The sequence below is a fragment of the Desmodus rotundus genome, chromosome 10, assembly GCF_022682495.2.
Source record: "Desmodus rotundus isolate HL8 chromosome 10, HLdesRot8A.1, whole genome shotgun sequence".
NCBI classification, from domain to species: Eukaryota; Metazoa; Chordata; class Mammalia; order Chiroptera; family Phyllostomidae; genus Desmodus; species Desmodus rotundus.
In genome coordinates this window covers 18,775,661-18,794,351 of record NC_071396.1, presented here as the reverse complement: position 1 = coordinate 18,794,351, position 18,691 = coordinate 18,775,661, and the positions used below count along the sequence as shown (strand labels likewise).

The 18,691-nt window shown below is 45.7% G+C and overlaps 1 protein-coding gene across 1 annotated transcript in view; it reads left to right on the top strand.

Annotated features, from left to right (window-relative positions):
* Window positions 1-1,432: 1,432 nt before the first annotated feature.
* The window catches only part of ACTN2 (actinin alpha 2), a 67,237-nt gene continuing 49,978 nt past the window's right edge, over window positions 1,433-18,691 (top strand). Inside the window, exon 1 of the mRNA XM_024561870.4 lies at window positions 1,433-1,717. Coding sequence (XP_024417638.1) covers window positions 1,592-1,717 — 126 coding nt within the window. The 5' untranslated portion in view covers window positions 1,433-1,591. The remainder of the gene's footprint in view (window positions 1,718-18,691) is intronic.

Sequence of the window (18,691 nt, the reverse complement as noted above, 5' to 3'; positions counted from 1 at the left end):
ATAATCATAGTGGTCGTGTTGTTTATGTTCTGCCTCTCAGGGATCAGCATCCTTCTTTGTCTGATGGCCAATGTCTTGAAAATCTTTGTTTCATTTATTTTCCCCCCACATTCTAGCTGTTTTATGTAGGATGGTACATCTGGTGCCTTTTTCCTCATTTCATCTGAAACCTGAAGTTTCCACAGTTCATTTTGGTGACTAAGATGAACACATTTTATAATTGATGATCCAGTTTCTAATAGTGAAAATTGACTGATAAACTTGTTCAGAGAGTAGATTTCAATCCAAAATATAAACTTTAAATTTTAAATTTCAATCCAAACAAATGAGCCTAGTCACTGTTTCCAAGGATACGTATTCCTTCACCAAGTATTTGAGCACCCGGTATGAAATAGGCACACTTGTAATTGCTGGCATTACAGCTGTGAGCAAGGCAAAATCCCTGCCCTTGTGGAGTTCACATTCTAGTGGGTATGCTTTTCAAAAATGTGAATGCAGTATATTTGCTAATTTGCCAAAGTCTTTTTGCAGGAAACTTGAAAAAAATAAAACTAAGGATATAAAAATTCTAAGGAACAATGATAAATCCAGGCCCACTTTCACCTTGAAACACGTCACCAAAAGATGCAGTACAGTAGGTGCATAATAAACATGATACAAAATTTCAAACTGCTTGTCCCAAGAGACCTTACCTTGGTTTCTTCAGGGGCATAACTGATAGGGGAGCGCGAACCAGCACTATGGGGATGAAAAGGCTTAAGTGTGACACATCAGGACAGCATGCACATATAACACAAAGTTGCTTGTCCTCCATTGTCAGTTTTTTAAAATTTATGACTGGCAGGTGAGAGCTGACACTTCTTGTCGTGGTTTTGGTTCCTGACCTTTTAACATTGTTGGTCCAAGTCCCATGCCTTGATTTCCCCAGGTGAGTGCGTAGAGAGGGGGAAGAACAAAGAGGATTCTGTAGCTCTTCAACGTTACTTTTTAGGGGTATATGTATTTTGTGTGATAGCAAATGAATATGTACAACGATATGGAAACCGTGAATATGCAAACGATGCCCCCAAAACATGGAAACGTTGGGGGGTGGTCAGGGACCCAGGCTATGGGGGTCCCTCCTGGCCCATGTACACCCACCCAGCAGGGTACTCACCCAGGCACCCACGAATCCAGCTGCCGCAGCAGGCGCTGGAGGGAGCAGGTGGGCGGGGTGGGGACTCAGATCGCCGCAGAGGAGTCGGCGGGAGCGGGCTGTGGGACCAGAGTTCTGGAGCAGCCAGGAGCCGGCGTGCCCCAGCCCACCTGCCCCGGCTCCTAGCGGTGTGGGTGTGGGTGTGGGCGTGGCCAGGGCGTGAATGGGCGTGGCGGGGGCGGAGTGCGCGGCCATGTGACGGAGCGCAGGTATTAAGCTGGGTGGAGCAGCCCTCCGCCCGAGCTGGTGCCTCCCCGCGACCCAGCGCCCGGTCCGCCGCCCAGAGGAGCCGCTTCTTCGCCCGCGCCAGTGCCCCGCCGCGTCTCCGCGTCTCCGCCTCTCCAGCCTTCTGCTTGTCTGTCCGAGTCCGCCTTCCAGCGCCCGCTAGCCAGCACCATGAACCAGGTCGAGCCCGGAGTGCAGTACAACTACGTGTACGATGAAGACGAGTACATGATCCAGGAGGAGGAGTGGGACCGCGACCTGCTGCTGGACCCCGCCTGGGAGAAGCAGCAGCGGAAGGTCAGCGGGCGTGCGTGTCCGTCCCCGCGTGTCTGTGTCACTCCGCGTGTTCTTGTCACCCCGTGTGTCTGTCGGCCGCGGCAACGAGCGGGAGGAGTCGTGCTATCCCGGGTCCTCGCAGCCCGGCGCCGCTTAGAGCGGGGAGCAGGTCCACCACAGGCATAAAGCCAGGTGTCGTGTGTGTGCGCGCCCGCGTGTGACATGAGAGCACAAAACGAACAGTGTTCAGTGTTTCTCCTCTGACTTGCGTCTGACCAGACCCTGAGACGCCCAAGTCTGTGACCTTGGCCACGGAGTTACACTCTCCTGGCCCCGTGGTGTGCACAGAGCTACTCCAAACAGTCATTGAAAACCATTTCTTAACTGTCTCAGGCTCCTTAGAGGGGATGCTGTGTGAACACTGGATATTCACGATAAAGTAACGATTATCCACACTCTATTTATGGGTCACTGAGGTAAGTGCACAGGACGAGGGACTGAGCCAGCCCTAAAAGCTTCATGCCATCCTGGTTGGCACTCTCCCGGGCCCAATGGAACATTCCACTCTTCAGGGTTTCTTCCTGATCCCCTTGGCTGGAACCAGCAGGGATGCTCACCAGGAGGATAAATTCACCTCCTGCTTGACTGGCAAGAGTTTGGCTGGGTCAGGCCTGCTCACCCTGCCCCATGACACCATGCCATGGTAAAGCAGAGTGCCCTGTGTTTCCCCCTATTTGGGGGTGGGGCAAAGTGGATTCCCTTCTTAGGTCCTGCTTTTAAGCCAATAACCTTATGTGTGCATGGGAAGTGCTGTGTCTCGCTGCCACTGTGGGTGGTCATGCAATAGTGTGTGGTGAATTCGTGTATGATTGGAAAGCACATCCCATAGTTCCCTCCCAACAAAATGTTAACTGGAAGAAGAGAGGTCCTATACTTGGATAATTATCAAATATCCAAGCGTTATTTTTATGTAGGGATTTCTCTTTTGTTGTCTACCCTCTCTCTTAAAATACCATTTATTATTATTATTATTTATTATTATTATTACTACTGCTACTACTACTGTTATTTTATAGCTCCAATTCAGCTACATTGCATTTCCCACCTTAGTTTCCTAAGACTTCCGACCAACTGTATCTTTTTGGAAACAAGAGAATGGGAGTGATAAGTAGAAGTTGATTCTACAAAGGAAAATAACATTTCAAACCTTCCACCATGTTTATTGACTTACCGTGAGGGAAATACCTGGCCCAAGGGTTACTTATGTGCCATCTGGACTAGCTAATATGTCACCAATCTGCAAGAAGTTAAAAAAATAACTTTAATTTTTAGCAGTATTTCTTTTAAAAATTTGTTCTCATAATTTTCATTATTATATTTTTCATGGGTTAAAAAAATTTCTAAGTGTTTGTTTCAAAGATTGCTGTTTTTTTCTTCCTTAGGAAGAATAGTAAAATAGCTAAGGAATTGAACAGATAGTCATCTCATAATTTTTGGAAGTAACAGTCTAATCACAATGGTCCCTGTTGATTTTTTAAAGTGGTAGCAGAATAGAGCTGATGTCGGTTTCCACAGACCACACTGACATACGTCTTCTGATATATTTAACTTTTTAATGTATTCGCAATATTTTTGGATATAATGGCTTTGTAATTTTTTAGGTTTGGGTTTCTAGTGTGAATATTATAATTATATAGCATGGGGAGTATGTTATTAAAAGTAATTATACTTCCTGATCCTAGTTCAAGATAATACTAAAATGTTTAAAATGAGAATTTATTTTTTTTCTTAGATAGTTGCATGTAGACATGATCCAGGAGGAGGAGTGGGAGTGGGGAACAAAACAACACACTCCATTAGGACACAGGCCTGAACAACTCTGAAGACACTCTATTTCCACTTTTGGTGTGGAACCACTCAGGTCCGTGAAATAACACTGCACTCTGAGGTCAGCGCAGCCAGAGCCGTGGCCTCTATTTGCGTCCTATGAGACAAACCGTTGGAACAGGGCGAGGAGAAAATGCCATTGTTTCTATTGTGGGCCACCTTCTCCACACTTGCCATTTCAGTGATATGCTGGGTATGAGATCTGTCAACAGATGCAGGGAGCACACAGTGACGTCTGCAGCGTTGTAGCAGACGTGGCGCCTAATTATAGCCCCAGTTCTGAGTCTCCTGTGCTGTGGTAACCCTTGCTATAGAAGGACTTTGTAAAAATGTACTGTTTTGTTTTTTTTTGATGGGAGATTTTCATATAACAAAATTTACCATCTTAACCATTTCTAAGTTCAGTGGTATTGAAAGTACACTCACTTTGGTGTGTTACTGTCTCCAGAACTCTTTATCTTGCTCAGCTCTTATACCCATGAAACAGTAGCTTTCCATCCTCCCTTGTCCCAGCCCCTGGCAACCACCCTTGTACTTTCTGTGTCTATGAGTTTAACTCCTCTAGATGCCTCATATGAGTGGACTCACACAGTATTTATCCTTTTGTGACTGCCTTACTTTACTGAGCATAATGTGTTTAAAGTTCATTCATGTGGTAGCGTGTGTTAGAATTTCCTTCCTTTTTCAGGCTGAATAATATTGCACATTGTGTTTATCCATTCATCGGTTGACAGGTATTGGGTTGCTTCTATCCTTTGGCTATTGTGAATAATGCTGCCGTGAGCACGGGTGTGCAAATACCTCTTTGTGAGCCTGCTTTGAAATTGGTTTGGTTTTATACCCAGGGGTGAACTTTCTGGATCATGTGGCACTTATTTTCAATTTTTGAGAAAGTGTAGTGCTTTTTCTGAAAGGGGGCGATTCAGATGATGTTGCATTTGGCATGGAGAGGTACGGGCATTTTCAAGTCTCAGGGCTGTTTAGTAAATGAGTAAGAATAGTTGTATTCACGTAAACTAGGCTCTTTTCAGGGGACCTTCAAAACTTCTGGAGCTTCAGTGTTTAGAAGCAAGCTTGTCCTAGAACCAAGGAACACATTCAGCCCCTGATTCCACTGAAGCCTAATCAGGAGGTGACTTGTCAGGACAGCAATGCTGAATATGTGCGCTATCTCCCCAAGCACAGGGAACTGTCCTCCCCACTGCGGAGGCAGGCGCAGACCTTTTAAGGAAGTGGCTCATGTTTCCATGCGGAAAGGGGCCTTGCATTCTTAACCTGTGTATGGCAAGATGATGGATAAACGTCTCTACCAGTTGTAGGAAGCATAAGAGTCCTTCATTTGTTCTACATTCAGATTTCTGATTGGCTTCATTGTTCCTGAGGAAATTGAGGTTCTTCCGCATATTCATAGTTTATAGAGGGACTCATTCACCATTCACCTTGTAGCACCTCCTGCCAGTCCTGTCATCCGGGATAAAATGTTGTCCTGTGGGGTCAGGCGCATGGAAAGATGCATATGTGGGAGCAGCTGCCCGCAGGGTTGGGATTAAACAGAGAGCTGAGAGCCCCAGGGTCACCCCTGTGAGTGCCCCTTGAGAGCAGCTGCTGCTTAGAGGCGAAGGTGAAGGGCCCTCACCCTGCACAAGGAAATATGTCCGTGCGTGAATTTTTCCTAGAGAAAAGGCACTAATGGTTCCAACAAGGTGAACAGCATATGAAAAGCTGGTGAAAATTTCTCAGATTCGTGAGACCCATATAACAGCTCAGTCTGGTGCTCTCTTGACCATATAAGCAAGTCACTAAACCTTTCAAGGTTCCACGTGTCCATCTAGAAAACACAGATAAATAATACCCGTGGCAGGGTTTTGCGGGATCAGATGGTTAAGCTGGCCTATGCTGAAGCAGCTTTACGCACTGTAAAATGATCTGTAGATGTTCAAATATTATTATCCTGTGCAGCAAATATCATTCACTTTATCAGGCACTGTGATAGTAACCAGCACCACGCTTAGACTGGCGAGGGCAATGAAGCATAAGATTTGCCCCTTCATGACTTTGATGGGCTTTTTAAAATTGTGGTAAAATATACATAACATAAAATATACCATTTTAGCGTCCAAGTCAGTGACCTTAATACATTCACGTCATTGCGCAGCCATCCCCACCGTCCATCTCCCAAACGTTTCCGTCATCCCGAACTGGAACTCTGTGCAGATTAAACAACCTTCCCCCTCTGCTGACGTACTGTAGATGGGATTTACACATTCGGACACTTTACACTTAGAAAGGACGTAAGAAATTATTTTACATTAAGTTGTGGGTGCTTATTATATAAAGGGCAAATAAGGAAAGTCATTGTGGGTGAGAATAACAATATAACAGCTTTATAAGGAAGTAGAGTTTGGAACGGGCCTTAATTTGAGTAATAACTCAATATTAGCTGAGTGGGGAGGAAAGAGAAACGGAGCATTCCTGGATGGAGAGGTAGTGTGAACAGCCTATTTTGGGTTTTTTGGGTGTGTGTGTGTGTGTGGTAAGTGTGATGTCATAACAATAATGTGTTTATGTAACCCTTTAGCATCTCGTAGCACCCTCACCTCCAATATTTCACGGGACCTCCTCACCCACCCAAAGAGATGTGGGAAGCCCCCGTGTCTGGGATACGTCTGCTGCTCAAGGTGCAATGGAGGGGTGGAGGGGGTGCAAGGAGGAGATGGGCTTCACTGAAGCTAAAGAAGCAAGTTTAGAGAGAAAATTGGGTTGGTTACTGGGCCAGGACAGAGGGCGCTGGGGTGCCAGGGTGAGTGTGGGCTTCACCCTCCAAGCAGAGCAGAGATCTGCAGGCTTTGAGCTCGAAGAGCCACGTTCATGTAGGGTATTGTTTGCAGGAGAGATCAGGGTGGGTGAGGGCCCCTGCTGGGGGCCCCAAACAAACAGGTTAGTGGCTGTGTGGCAGTGGTGAGGAAGGCATTCATTTGAGAGTGATCAGGAGGGATTATAAAAGTATTAAATAAGCCCATGTTGTTCCAGCGCAGGCTGTGGTATAAATCCAATTCAGCAGACACGTTCTCACCCTTAGAGCCCCTGGACTTAAACCTCAAAACGGTGGTGTTGACAAGTAGCGGACAGCTAGTGAGCAGAGCCTGGGTGTGCACCGGGGGACGGTGTCTGGACGCAGAGCTAAGTATGTACAGGATGTGTTGTCAGGTACAGGGCAGTGAACTGCAGTGCCGAGGGGCGCGTTGTGTGTCCAGGTGGCCACCCCGTGAAGGAGGGCTGGGGTCTCAGGTAGCCTTCGACGTCCAGTGGAAGTTGCTGATGGGCAGGTGGGTAAAGGCAGAATCTAGGATAAACCCTGAGAAACCTCTGCCCCCAGAGGGACGGTGGTTCCAAACGTGCCCTTGGTTTGCTGAGGACAGTTCTAAGACAGAAAATTGTCCTTTATCTTTTTGTTCTTAGGAGGCTGCCCTAAGAACAAAAAGCCCCAGGGAAGAAACTTGAACCCCAAGTAAGATGTTCCTTGACGATGGGACGGGGTTGGGGGGGCGGGAGGAGGAATAAAACTCTTAGCTGGAAATGTAATGAATGCAACTTCAGAAGCTGTCAGAAGGCGCTGCAGTGGCACAGCTGGGGACACCTACAGAAACTCAGATCTGGAGTGGGCGGGAGCTGCTGTGAGGAGCAGAGGAGTTGACACGGAATACGTTGGAGGACAGTCTGGACTGTACCACCGTTTCCCTGGGAACGGTACTGATTCTTCCAGAAAGAACAGAAAGCAGAGATGAGGGTAAAGTGAGCTAGCTACTGTGCTCAAGAAATTTCAAAGGAAGGAAAATCTTGAGGGCAAGACTGGTCTTTCTAAAGAAGTCGGGGAACATACGTCACACACACACCCCCTTCCCTCCCCACAGTTTTTTAGATCAGAAACTAAAGGTGATTTTACCTATTGAAGAGCAAAACATAAGCGAGCACAGCCTGACTGTCCATTCTTTCATTCATGTGACAGACAAGTATTATGGACCTGCTGGGCGCCAGGGACAGTGACAGAGCTTTCAGTGAGTTCAGCGGACAGAGGTCAGGGCAAAGCCCAAAGGGGCGCCCAGCACAACCAGGCTGGTGAGAAAGGAGACTATTCCTCAGTGCCCCTCCTGCATGGCTTCCTGTCCAGGAGATGTCTTCCTCCCTGGTCCTCTGCCAGGAACTCAGGTTCCTGAGTGCCATCCTGAGGCCTCCTTCTGTGCCACCTCCTGAGGAGCCCACCCTAAACGTCCTCCGGACCCTGTCCTTTCTTCCACTCTGTGCTTTAGGGCCACAGGCTCTCTGTGCTTCCTGCCTGGACTGCAGTGGTGGCCTTGCACTTTGGCACCCTCCGCAGACCTTGCTTGTCTGCAGGCTTTTCTTCGTGATGCTGGCCAGAGTGATCTTTGTAAAACACAAGCCTGGCCACAATGCTCCCAGCCTCAATGCCCTCTGTGATTCCTATTGCTTCAGGAGGACTGCTTACAGTGGCTGGAGGCCAAGCCTGTGCTCCCAGCCCTCTGCTCTTTCACTCCCACAGGTGCTTTCTGAGCCAGCCCTCCCCCTCCACAGCTCCTCCTCCTCCACAGCCCCTTCCCTCCTCAGCTCCTCCTCCCCCTCCACAGTTCCTCCACCCCCTCTGCAGCTCCTCCTCCACAGCTGCTCCTCCCCAGCTCCTCCCCCCTCCCCAGCTCCTCCTCCCCCTTCACAGCTCCCCCTCCCCCTCTGCAGCACCTCCTCCACAGCTGCTCCTCCCCCTCCTCAGCTCCTCCTCTCCTCTACAATTCCTCCTCCTCCTCCTCAGCTCCTCCTCCCCCTCCTCAGCTCCTCCTCCTTCTCTTCTTCCTCCTCCTCAAGTTCCCTGCTGGGAGGTGTCTGTCTTGGTGCCCCTGGGCCCTCAGTGGGCCTAGTCAGTCTGAACTCGCATTTGTGGAATGTATTTCTGAAAAAAATTTAGTACAATTAAAATTTTTAAGTTTAATTTAAAAATAAAATAATTTGAAACTTAGAGATTCGGGGATTCAAAAAAATCATACATGCACTTTTATTTAAATTATAGAAAAATGTATCAGCATGTTAATGAACAAGGTTTTGGTAACCTAAATTTGATTTAAATACTGTTTTTTTCCAGATTAAAAATCTTTATCCACTTAATAAAGAAAATTAAAAATTTACTTGTGATTCAGATAATTATAAATTTCAATTTTGTGTTTTTGTGTATAAAGCATGATAAAACAAAATTTTTGGAAGATGTACGGTGCTTCAGAGTAGCGGAACTGCAAAATGCAGGCTGCTTGCAGGTGATTCTGAAGATGGGTGCGGTCCTGGAGCAGAACCGGCCTGAGTACCGATAGGTGTTCAATCCAAGACTTAGAAGTAAGCGGGACTTTGAGTTGTGCTGTCTTGTTTGGTTTTGCTAGGGAACAACCCTGCTGGTCATAGTCCTTAGAAATGATTGTACGTTGAAAACACATTCTTATTTTAGAAGTTTTTTATTAATGAAAAGGCATGCTTTTCAAAGGCATGCTTGGAAAAAACTCACTTTTTGATGATGGTGAGGACAAAGTATAGGTGACTATGAGAGTGTTCTGGGGGAATGAAAACAGTGTTTAATATGAAGCTATGTTTGAGTGTTATACAGACAATTATAATCGCTATTGCAAATTAAGAAATCCTGTCTTCTGAAGTCCTGAGGAGTCCTTTAAGTCACTTCATATTCAAACAGGTTGATAATTACTAGACAGGTAATAATTACTAGAAGGTAGGTCATTTCATTGCTCTGTATTAGGACTTTGAGATACTTTATATGTATTAGGTTGAACCGTATGAAATTCTTGATACAAGAATTTTTTCCAAAAATTGTATTTTTTAAAGGTTCAACCTGATCAAGCCTGTTACCATTAGGATGCCATTACATTCCAGGCCCTTGACCAGTTCCATACAAGAACAAGCCATAAAACTGAGTTCTACTCATTTATACCCTTATCTTTAATGCCTTTCCCGTTCATTTGAGAAAATAAGGGGGTGAGTTGGGTTTAGATTGAGGGCTTGATATTCAACGGAAGCATCAAGGAAAAAGGTCAAGGGTAGAGATGTAGGTATGGGAGTGACATGTCACTAGGGGAGGGGAGAGGGGAAGATGGACCTGGGAGGCACAGAGCTGAGCTGAAGCAGAGGACTCCTGGAGGGAGCAGGGAAGCAGCGGTGTTAACCTGACTGTTACCTGACTGTTTGCATCTCTGAAAACTCTCATACACTAGACGAGTTGGGACCATCAGTGGCTTTGGTTTTCTTCCTGGAGAAATCTCACCTTGGTATTCTGTTGGAACTTCGCCAGTTGGGGTGAATGTGGTGTTTTAATTGGTTTCCTTGCTGGAACAGAAGCCCAGAGATTTGGCACGGTGGAATGGGATGTCTTTTAGCTTGTGAGATAAGTTATGCATTCCCAGGAAGTGAAAAGCTGCAAGAAATTATTTATGGTGTTGTGCTCAAATCTATGACGTAGATCCTTCTGCAACCAGAATGGCCCTTGATAGCTTCCCTGAGCGAGACTATTTGAAAATTGGTAAGGATTCCTGAAAAAAATTGGATTTCTTTCATCTTAACATGCTAAATGCACAATTGAACTCCAAAATAGTTTTCCTTTTTTCTACTTTATCATTTATAAAATTAAAGAAAAGAAATAAATTATTGTTCTTATTTAAGTGTTTTAAGGCTTAAAAAATGTTATCGGCATTTTGGGTGTTGGAGAGTATCAGTCATGAAAGTGTAAAGGACAGACACAGAATGCAGTCAGCTTAGAGCAGACTTTACCCACAGAGGGAATATTTGTCTGTTCCGAAACAAACAGTTGTCAGGGAAGCAGGGTGAACTGGGATGTGGGAGACCATAGCAGTTGGAAAAATGCGAACCATGTATTTTACATTTTGTAAACTATAAAATTTGTATTGTGTATATAATTGTATGAAATAGGAAGTGGCTAGTTTTTTTTTTTTTGCATACTTTGATCTTTTAGGTTAAATTTTGGCATGAGAGGATCTTTTAAAATTTTTTCAGTGTAACCCCCAAACAAAAAGAATGCCAAAAATACAGTAAAAGTGATATGTTAATATATGGATTTTTGTCACTAGGTTAAAAGGAGGGGGAGGCGATTTGATAGGGTTCCTACTACCCTAACTCTTCTGCGGGCACTGTTTTAACCATAGATATCATTTTATTAGATTTTCAAAACAATCTTGACAGATGAATATTGTTATGCTCATTTTTTTATCTAGGAAGTTAAGTAACTTGCCCACAGGTGGTTGCAGGTGGGGAAATGGTAGCTGAAAAACACACACAGAATTTTGTCTAAATTATGAAGATATAGTGCTGTCTCACAATTGAAATTTTATAAAATGTAGGGATGCTAATTACTTTATTGCATATTTTGGTTTACAAGTGGCAGAGCTTTTAACCACCAAACTTTTCTGTTTTTGTTGCTTTCTGCTCAGGTTTGTAATCGACAATCCAGAGCACAAGGAATGGATTCAGCATTCCTAACTTTTCACTGCTGTTTGGAAGGGTGTGTGTGTGTGTGTGTGTGTGTGTGTGTGTGTGTGTGTGAATTTTTAATTTCTAACTGGTGCAACTGGGAACGCCTGATGAGAGTGAGAAGGCTACATTCTGAGGGGTGGTATGTACTGTCATTCACAGGTTTGCTCTGTCAGGCTCTAGCGGTGGCTTTGTCCAACAGAGATATTAAAGTAGGAGGAAGGGACCACAGCAAAGCCAGCTAACCCTCCCCAACCGCGTGGTATAGGATGTGCCATCAGGGGCACATCTTTGGAATTAACTGCTGGTCTGCCTGACTCAGTTCCAAAAGAAGCTGGAGCTCAGGATGCCTAAGTGTTTGAGTCACAATCTCTTTTGGAAATAGAAGATGAGGCTTCCAGAAGCAAGAGATTAGTAGAGATTAGTAGACCAGAGTCGTCCCCCTTAGGCCTGGTGTCTCAGTGGACAGGGATACTTTTGAGACTGGGCTCTGCAGAGATTTGCTCTAACATGCTGTGAAATGGCAGGACCTAGGACCCCCTTGCATCCCCAAACCCTGCTTTTCTTTTATGTATTTAACTTATTACTATGGAAAACATCAAACATACATGAAAACAGAGAGGATATAGAATACGGCGAATCCTTCTGAACTCGACTGGCCAAAGAAATCCCCAGTTTCATGAATAAGGGAAGTCCAGTCCCCCTTTGTTCCAGCTTTATTGTGGCATAATTGACAAATAAAAATTGCATATGGTTAAAGCATACAATGTGTTTTGATATATGTATGTACTGTGAAACGATTACCAGGGATGTCTGATTCCAAAAGGATAAAAAAGTTTTTATATTCAAGAAATGCTTTACTCGCTAAATGACATTTTGAAAGAAATCATCATGAAGTAAAACGGCAAAGTTGGCCGACTCGCGCCTTCCTGTTGGGAACCCCTCTCTCTTCACCAAAGACCCTACCCCTCTACCCCTTCCAGCTGTGCAGGGTCCCCTCTCCAACCCCGTTCACCCGAACACCTCCCCTAACCCCCAGGTTCTCCGAATGATTTTGCCTGTTTTTGATACTGTCATTTTCTCCTCCTAAAAACTAGATTTTCAAAACCTGCCTTCCCAGAGTTCACCAATATTTTAAAGGTGACCTTTCTAAGACAGTAACCCTGTTAGGTAATTCCCAGGTTTCAGGCACGACAGGAGAATTGTGCTACAAAAGCACTTTCGTCTAAGAAAGAGGAAATGGAGCCTTTTAGCCTCCTGTAAATGTGAATAGTTAACCACTACCTGTGCCCACGTGTGAAGTCTGTACCGACAGGGTGTATTCTCTGCTCCTGCTGCAAACTGACCTGATTAACTGACCCTGTGACCTCCCTCAGGTCTACTGGTCTAGTCCTCTCTTCACTCCTGTAACCATTGCTTTTATTGCTGTGAGTGGGGAGCGGGAGGTGGGAGCCATGTCTGAGGATGCTGAATTTGATACTTGAGCATCAAGATTTCCTCCCCATCCCCAGAGCACAGCCGGAGGAGGGAGCAAGGCAGACATTTACAGGGTTTTTGAGGAAAGGTTATTTTTAGGGGCCGTCTTGCCAAGACGGCTTCCGGGGAATTTATTTAGACACGGATCAGGACCTCGCCCGCTGAGATGTGAATTTCTTGGGCAGCCTTGGAAGTGAGGGGGGCCATTCCAGGGCACCTCATTGCATACATAGATTCAATTTATTTTGTTTTATCGTTTTACTTTTTAAAGTTGTAATTTAATTTTATTTTCACGTAACTTGATTTTATGTTTTAGCTTCATTGAGCGGTTATGGTGTATGTTTGTGTTCAATGTGTTGCTCATTGCCGAGGGCCTCCGTTCCTCAGGAAGGAGATGTTGGAGGAGGGGACTGATTGCAGGGGTAGGGGAACCCTGCGTCCAGGTGTGCCAGGGCAGGCCCACTCAGGCTGTTGTCCTGCGGTCATTATGAATGGTTCCCTTCGACTCTCAGTAGTGGTCCAGCAGAGACCACAAGCTCCATGGCCACTGTGTGCTGAGGAGATACTCCAGGCAACCTCAGAGAAGGTCGAAATAACGTGAGACCAGGCAATCGATAATATATACAGGACAGCAATGCGTTTCCTCAAAGTATTGACTGGCCTGTTTCTGAACTTTAAAAATGCAAACATTGCGAAGTGCAATTTCTAATACTTTGACAAATTTACAGCAGATTCTAGTAACTTCTGACTTTCACTGTATGATTCCTTTAGACTTACAGGGGTGTCCAACCTGCGGCCGGTTGGGCATGAACGCGGCCCAAATAAAAATTGGGCTGCATTCATAAATTTGTTTAAAACGTTATGAGATATTTTTGTGATTATGTGTTTAATGTGTGGCCCAAGACAACTCTTCCTCTTCCAGTGTGGCCCAGAGATGCCAAAAGGTTGGACACCCCTGGAAGGGGACCAAGCCTCACAGCGTGCCGTGGGAGGAAGTCTTGGGTCTGGAGGGAGCAGGACCACCAGCCCTGCTGGGCGCCTCCCATGGGCCCGGTTCACCCCTGACGCATGCCGCTGTTACACTTTTGGAGTTTTATATGCTATCCATATGGTTATAAGTGGTAAACATGCTCACACATTAGACAATTTGACATTAGTGTGTGCTAGGCGTTAGAGTGCTAATTTTGCACATCTCAGAAACTAAGAGTTAAACATCATTTAAATATCTGGACCAAAGTCAGATCTCTAGGTTTGTTCTTCTGATAATTTAAGTCTTTTGTCAAGAAAAAAATTACTTAAATGTTCAGACAGTTGAAAATCTGGGAGTGAAGTGGTGGTAGATATGTTTACTGCAAGATTAAGTCATGTCTGATGCAGAAATTTCCCTTGTTTCCATAATGAGACGTGGGAGGGGAGCACTGTCTCCCTTAAAGCCCTTTAAGGAAACCCTGGCCGGCAGCAGGCCGGGGCCAAGGGGTGCAAGACTGAAGATGAGCTCCACTCTGTGGCCCGCAGGGTAGCCAGTATGTGCCTTAGACATCAGGGATTTCAAATGTGATGTTGAAATAGTCATTTGAAGTAGCACTTCACTGTGTGATTAACTCAGAAATCTAGGGTTGCTGGGTCATAGCAAGTTCAGGTCCTTTACTTTTTCAGGTAGAGATAAGGCGGGTCAATGAAGTGAAGCTAGGTTTCATAATTACAGGCGACCAGGGAAGAGCAAAGAACCTGGGCTTGTTACAGAACAGGCTGGGAGGGGGTTGGTGAACAATATACTATTATGGAAAGGACCCCCCTTTCTCTCTGGGAGTCCCCCCCCCCCTACCTATTAGGTTCGCTTTGCCCTCCACCAGAGGAAAGATGTCTCTCAATTCCAGAGACTGGTGAAAAGGAAAGGAATTATTTATTTAAAAGTTACACAGACTTAGAGTAATGACTTAATGTCTTCATTAAAATACTAAAGTCCTTTAGAATACCCACAGATGCACAGTCCTTCCTTCTCCCTCTGCCCAGTCTGGGGTACCGAATCTCAGGAAAAGAAGTAGAAGTCCATGATTCAGGCTCGTGTCACCATCAGCTGTGTTGCCGCCATGGGGTCCCCACTCTGCCAAAGCAGTGTGGTTCTCTCCCCCTACTCCACCAAAGCTGTGTGTCCTCTCCCCTCTCCCCCAAAACCGCATGGTCCTCTCCCAGGTATGGCTGACACACCTGGGTTTAAATCCCAGCACCAGTCTTCCTCTGCAGCCCCATTTCCGACTCCTCCTACAATCAGTTACACCTGCCAGCATTCCCTATTCTTCCAGCTTTACTGGGCTGCCATAGTAAGTCTGGGCAGGTGTGGCCCCATGGCATGGAGCCAATCATCTCCAAGCTCTCATGCAGGAGCTGTAACCAGGGGGAGTTGCTTCCCAGTTACATCTTGAGTGGAAGTCACTCCCAGATCCCTGGCTCAAAGCATGGCCACAGCTATTTAACATACCTAGGAAACCAGTTAAAGGTTATAGGTATGTTAACTGACCGTGCCAGAGGTTAGCTACACAGCTGTTGCTGTACAAAACAGCTCTGAATGGCCCTGTTCCATGTGTCCTTTCCCCCAGCTCAGGCTTGTGGGGGTGAGGACATCCTATATATATTTTTCTAATATTTCCTGGACACCTTGAGTTCTGGACCCCATTACAAATCCCTATTTGGGGCCCTCCTCTTGGCTGCATCCTGTTACAGGCTCACAGACTATATACACATTCCAGTTATCGTTTAAAGATACATTTTTAAATGATTGCATGTCATAGGTGTTTACAATAGAAAATACAGATACAAAAATGTTAAGTCATAACCTAGAGGAAACTAGTGTTACCATTTTGCCACCTTGCCTACCAGATTATGCTATAATCTATTCAATAGAAGCATATATCTATGGGTTTTATGTTCTAATATATAATTGTCTAAAATGGCTCAGGATACAAACACTTTATTATATATTTTTACAAACACTCTCCACTCGGCGTGAGCCCTAGCAAAGGGCTTGGAGGAAATCCCAGCCTGCCTACCTCCCATGTGGAGTGGGTAGGAACTCTGGAAAGGCCCAGCTTCCCAGGTTTTACAAACCCTTCTGTTATCCAGAGCTTTTCCCTTGTGTAGAGATGCACCTGCCTGGGGCTGCTCCTGACGTAGAATTGTGCTCTAGTCCAAAACCCGCAGAGATAGTGGCGCACAGCACAGAGCTGTTCTGTTGTAAATGAACGCTTAATCCCTCTGTGTAGGCAGCCATTTATTTAGGTCCCTGAAAATAGTAACGGAGTGGTGAACTTGAATTAAAGAATACTTATTTTGCCGCCTGAGTAGTACAAGCTGCTTCCCCAGTTGCTGGGATGGGCTGGGGGAACATCAGGGCTTCTCGGGAAGCTTGAACCCAGCCTCAAGAAGAGAATGGTGACAGTTCAACAAACCAAACGTTGCCATTGCCTAGAGCCGAGCAACAGTTGGGCCTGCCTGTCACAGAGCCACATCGTGCACATAATTACCCAGACTCCAAGGGAACAAGTTATTCTGGGAAGCACGGCTCAGGATCAGGTCGTATACATGGCTGTTTGCTGGGGGCTTAAACGCTTGCTTACCAGAAAGGCCTCCCAGGAATGCCCCACGCAGGTTGCCAGCGTGGGGGAGGCAGGTGTGACTGGCGAGTTGGGCGCCTGGCCGCAGGGCTCTCTGAGCTCCAACGACCAGGCTCCAACAGCTTGCCTGTGGTTCTTGAGCTTACCACTGTTTTCCCTTACCTTTTAGAGCAAAATGGACTTCACCTCTCATTCTGAAGATACCTGATCGGTTAGTTTAACTTACGCTTCCAACCGTAAAATAGTTTGGGAAAAATCTGCATATCTCTAATCTTAACTCGTTTTTTCCATTTAACAGTTGAAATGGGGAGTTTCATCAAGATCATTAACTGTTCTTTCGAAGAGAGAATGCTATTATCTTTATTTTTTAATTAGAATTTTGTTTCAAGAATTTTAAAACACCCCTTGGAAATAACGCAGAGATAGCCAGGATTGCACACCAGCGTGGGACACCAGTGGCTCAGAGAAGTGTCCCATGTCCTTGCTGCGCCGCCTGACTCCACCCTGAGGATGGCAGAAGCACAGGAATGAGCAATTGCAGCTGAAAAATAAGAATTCGGAGGATGAGTGATGAGGACTCCTGCAAGTGGCAATAAAATGGTGGTTGGATATTTGCTTGAGCAGGAAGGAAATTAATGGATGGAAATACATTAGCTTCTAGATAAATGTAAGATCTTCACGAAACAGGGAAAAGTGCTCAGTAATTCAACCCAAGCGCAGTATCGCTCACGGTGACTGATGTGAGAGGGCGCATGGGGACACGTGTGGGTTTGACGTGGAGAAGGCTGCGGTGGGCCGAGCCCGAAGGCAGTTTCCGTCTCCATGGGGGGCGAGGGGAGCATACTGTGATCGAAGACCAGCAAACGGTAGACGTCGGTTAGGTCAGTGCGTGTTAGCTACTCTCTGCGTATTCGTGCGTATTAGTTACTCTTCGTCTTCCTCAAAATCAGTCAAATTAGATCAGAATAATAGTGAATATTTTAGCTTGTTTGATTCTTGACCCTTTTTAGAAAAAAAGACTCTAAAACTGCATTAAAAGCCAATTTTTAAAGGGAAAATCATGACGTACAAATATAGAAGTGAACATGGGTTAAAGATGGTAACAAATTAATGACAACCTGGAGAGGGGTTTTACCAGTTCAAAAGGAATCCAAAGGACAGGCACACCTGTCAGTGGGGACCCAGTGACCCGGTGTCTCACAGAGGCAGAGCCCCTGTGGGGGGCGTGCGGTCACCAAGCAGAGCACACTCCTCATCCCCCAGTCTTGGGCGAGAGCGCTGTGCGATGCTGCCACGTGTCGGTGGCTTACAGGCTGGTGGCGTAGACGTAGAGCACCCAGAACCGTGCTCTAGACCAGGCGTGTGTTTCCCACGGACCCTTAGATTTTTCCCGATATCAAGGAGCCTTATTAGCCATGTTCCCTTTCCAAATTCCATACCGTCAATCTGTTCCATTCTTTCTAGAAGTTAGAGAGGAGATACCAAGTATTAGAGAGGATACTCCTTAAACCAGAATTAGTCTGGGGTGCATTTGGCTTGTTAAAAACCCTGAAAACCTCCCCCCCCCCCGTTAGGCAGCCTCAGATTTTTAACACCTTTCTTTATGTTTTCGAAACAACTCAGGGTCCAAATGAAGTCAGTCTATGAGCCTGCTGATTGAAGCCTGAAGCTCACAGCTCAGGATTTCTGAGTCAAACCAGGCCTGGACGGGACCCTCCTCAAGCCCTGAGAGAGCTGCCTCTGGCCTGCTCTCTTAAAGTCTCACCCTGGCCTGGCCCTATTTTTAGATACCCCAGCAGGGTGGTTGCCTTTTATTTTTCACGAGGCTGTACTTTTTTTTTTTTTTTGGCAAGATTACAGAGAGAGTCCTTTTTAACATTTAAGGATTCTGTAGTTAAATTTGACAGGATAATGAGCAGATGCAGATATTTAGCTCCTCGGTCTTTTTTTTTTTCCCCGCAATTTAAAAATCTGATTGATGTTCTCTCTGATCTGCCCCAGAGAGTCTGACGAACAAGATGCTGTGTAACAAAGAGTTACTGCCACAGTGTTCCAGGCACCGGCAACAACAGAAAACGAGATCCCTGCCTCTCTGTGGGTGCCTTCAGTGGTGGCGGCGATGTTTGTGGCCTTCCTGCCCTCGATATGACATTGTTAGGCATTCTAACACTGGTAGAAAGATCTGGAATCCCGCTTGTAGGTGGAATTTGTTGGTGTGAATCAGTGGGAAAGGGCTGCCTCTCTCTCTCTTTGTCTTTGAGTAATTAAATTTGTAGTTATGAGTTTCCCAGGAACCCTAGTGAAAAGCAGTATTTTGGTACTGTTGAGGTTACAGTTAACTTACAACTGAAATTGTCACAGTTAAAAACTGAAGCGTTGAAAATTGAATAGGCACTAGCTCTGCATATGTGAATTGAGGTGCACCTGCTGGGTGCTGGGTTCTTTGGGTGACCCGAGGGTGGAGAAGGCAGGA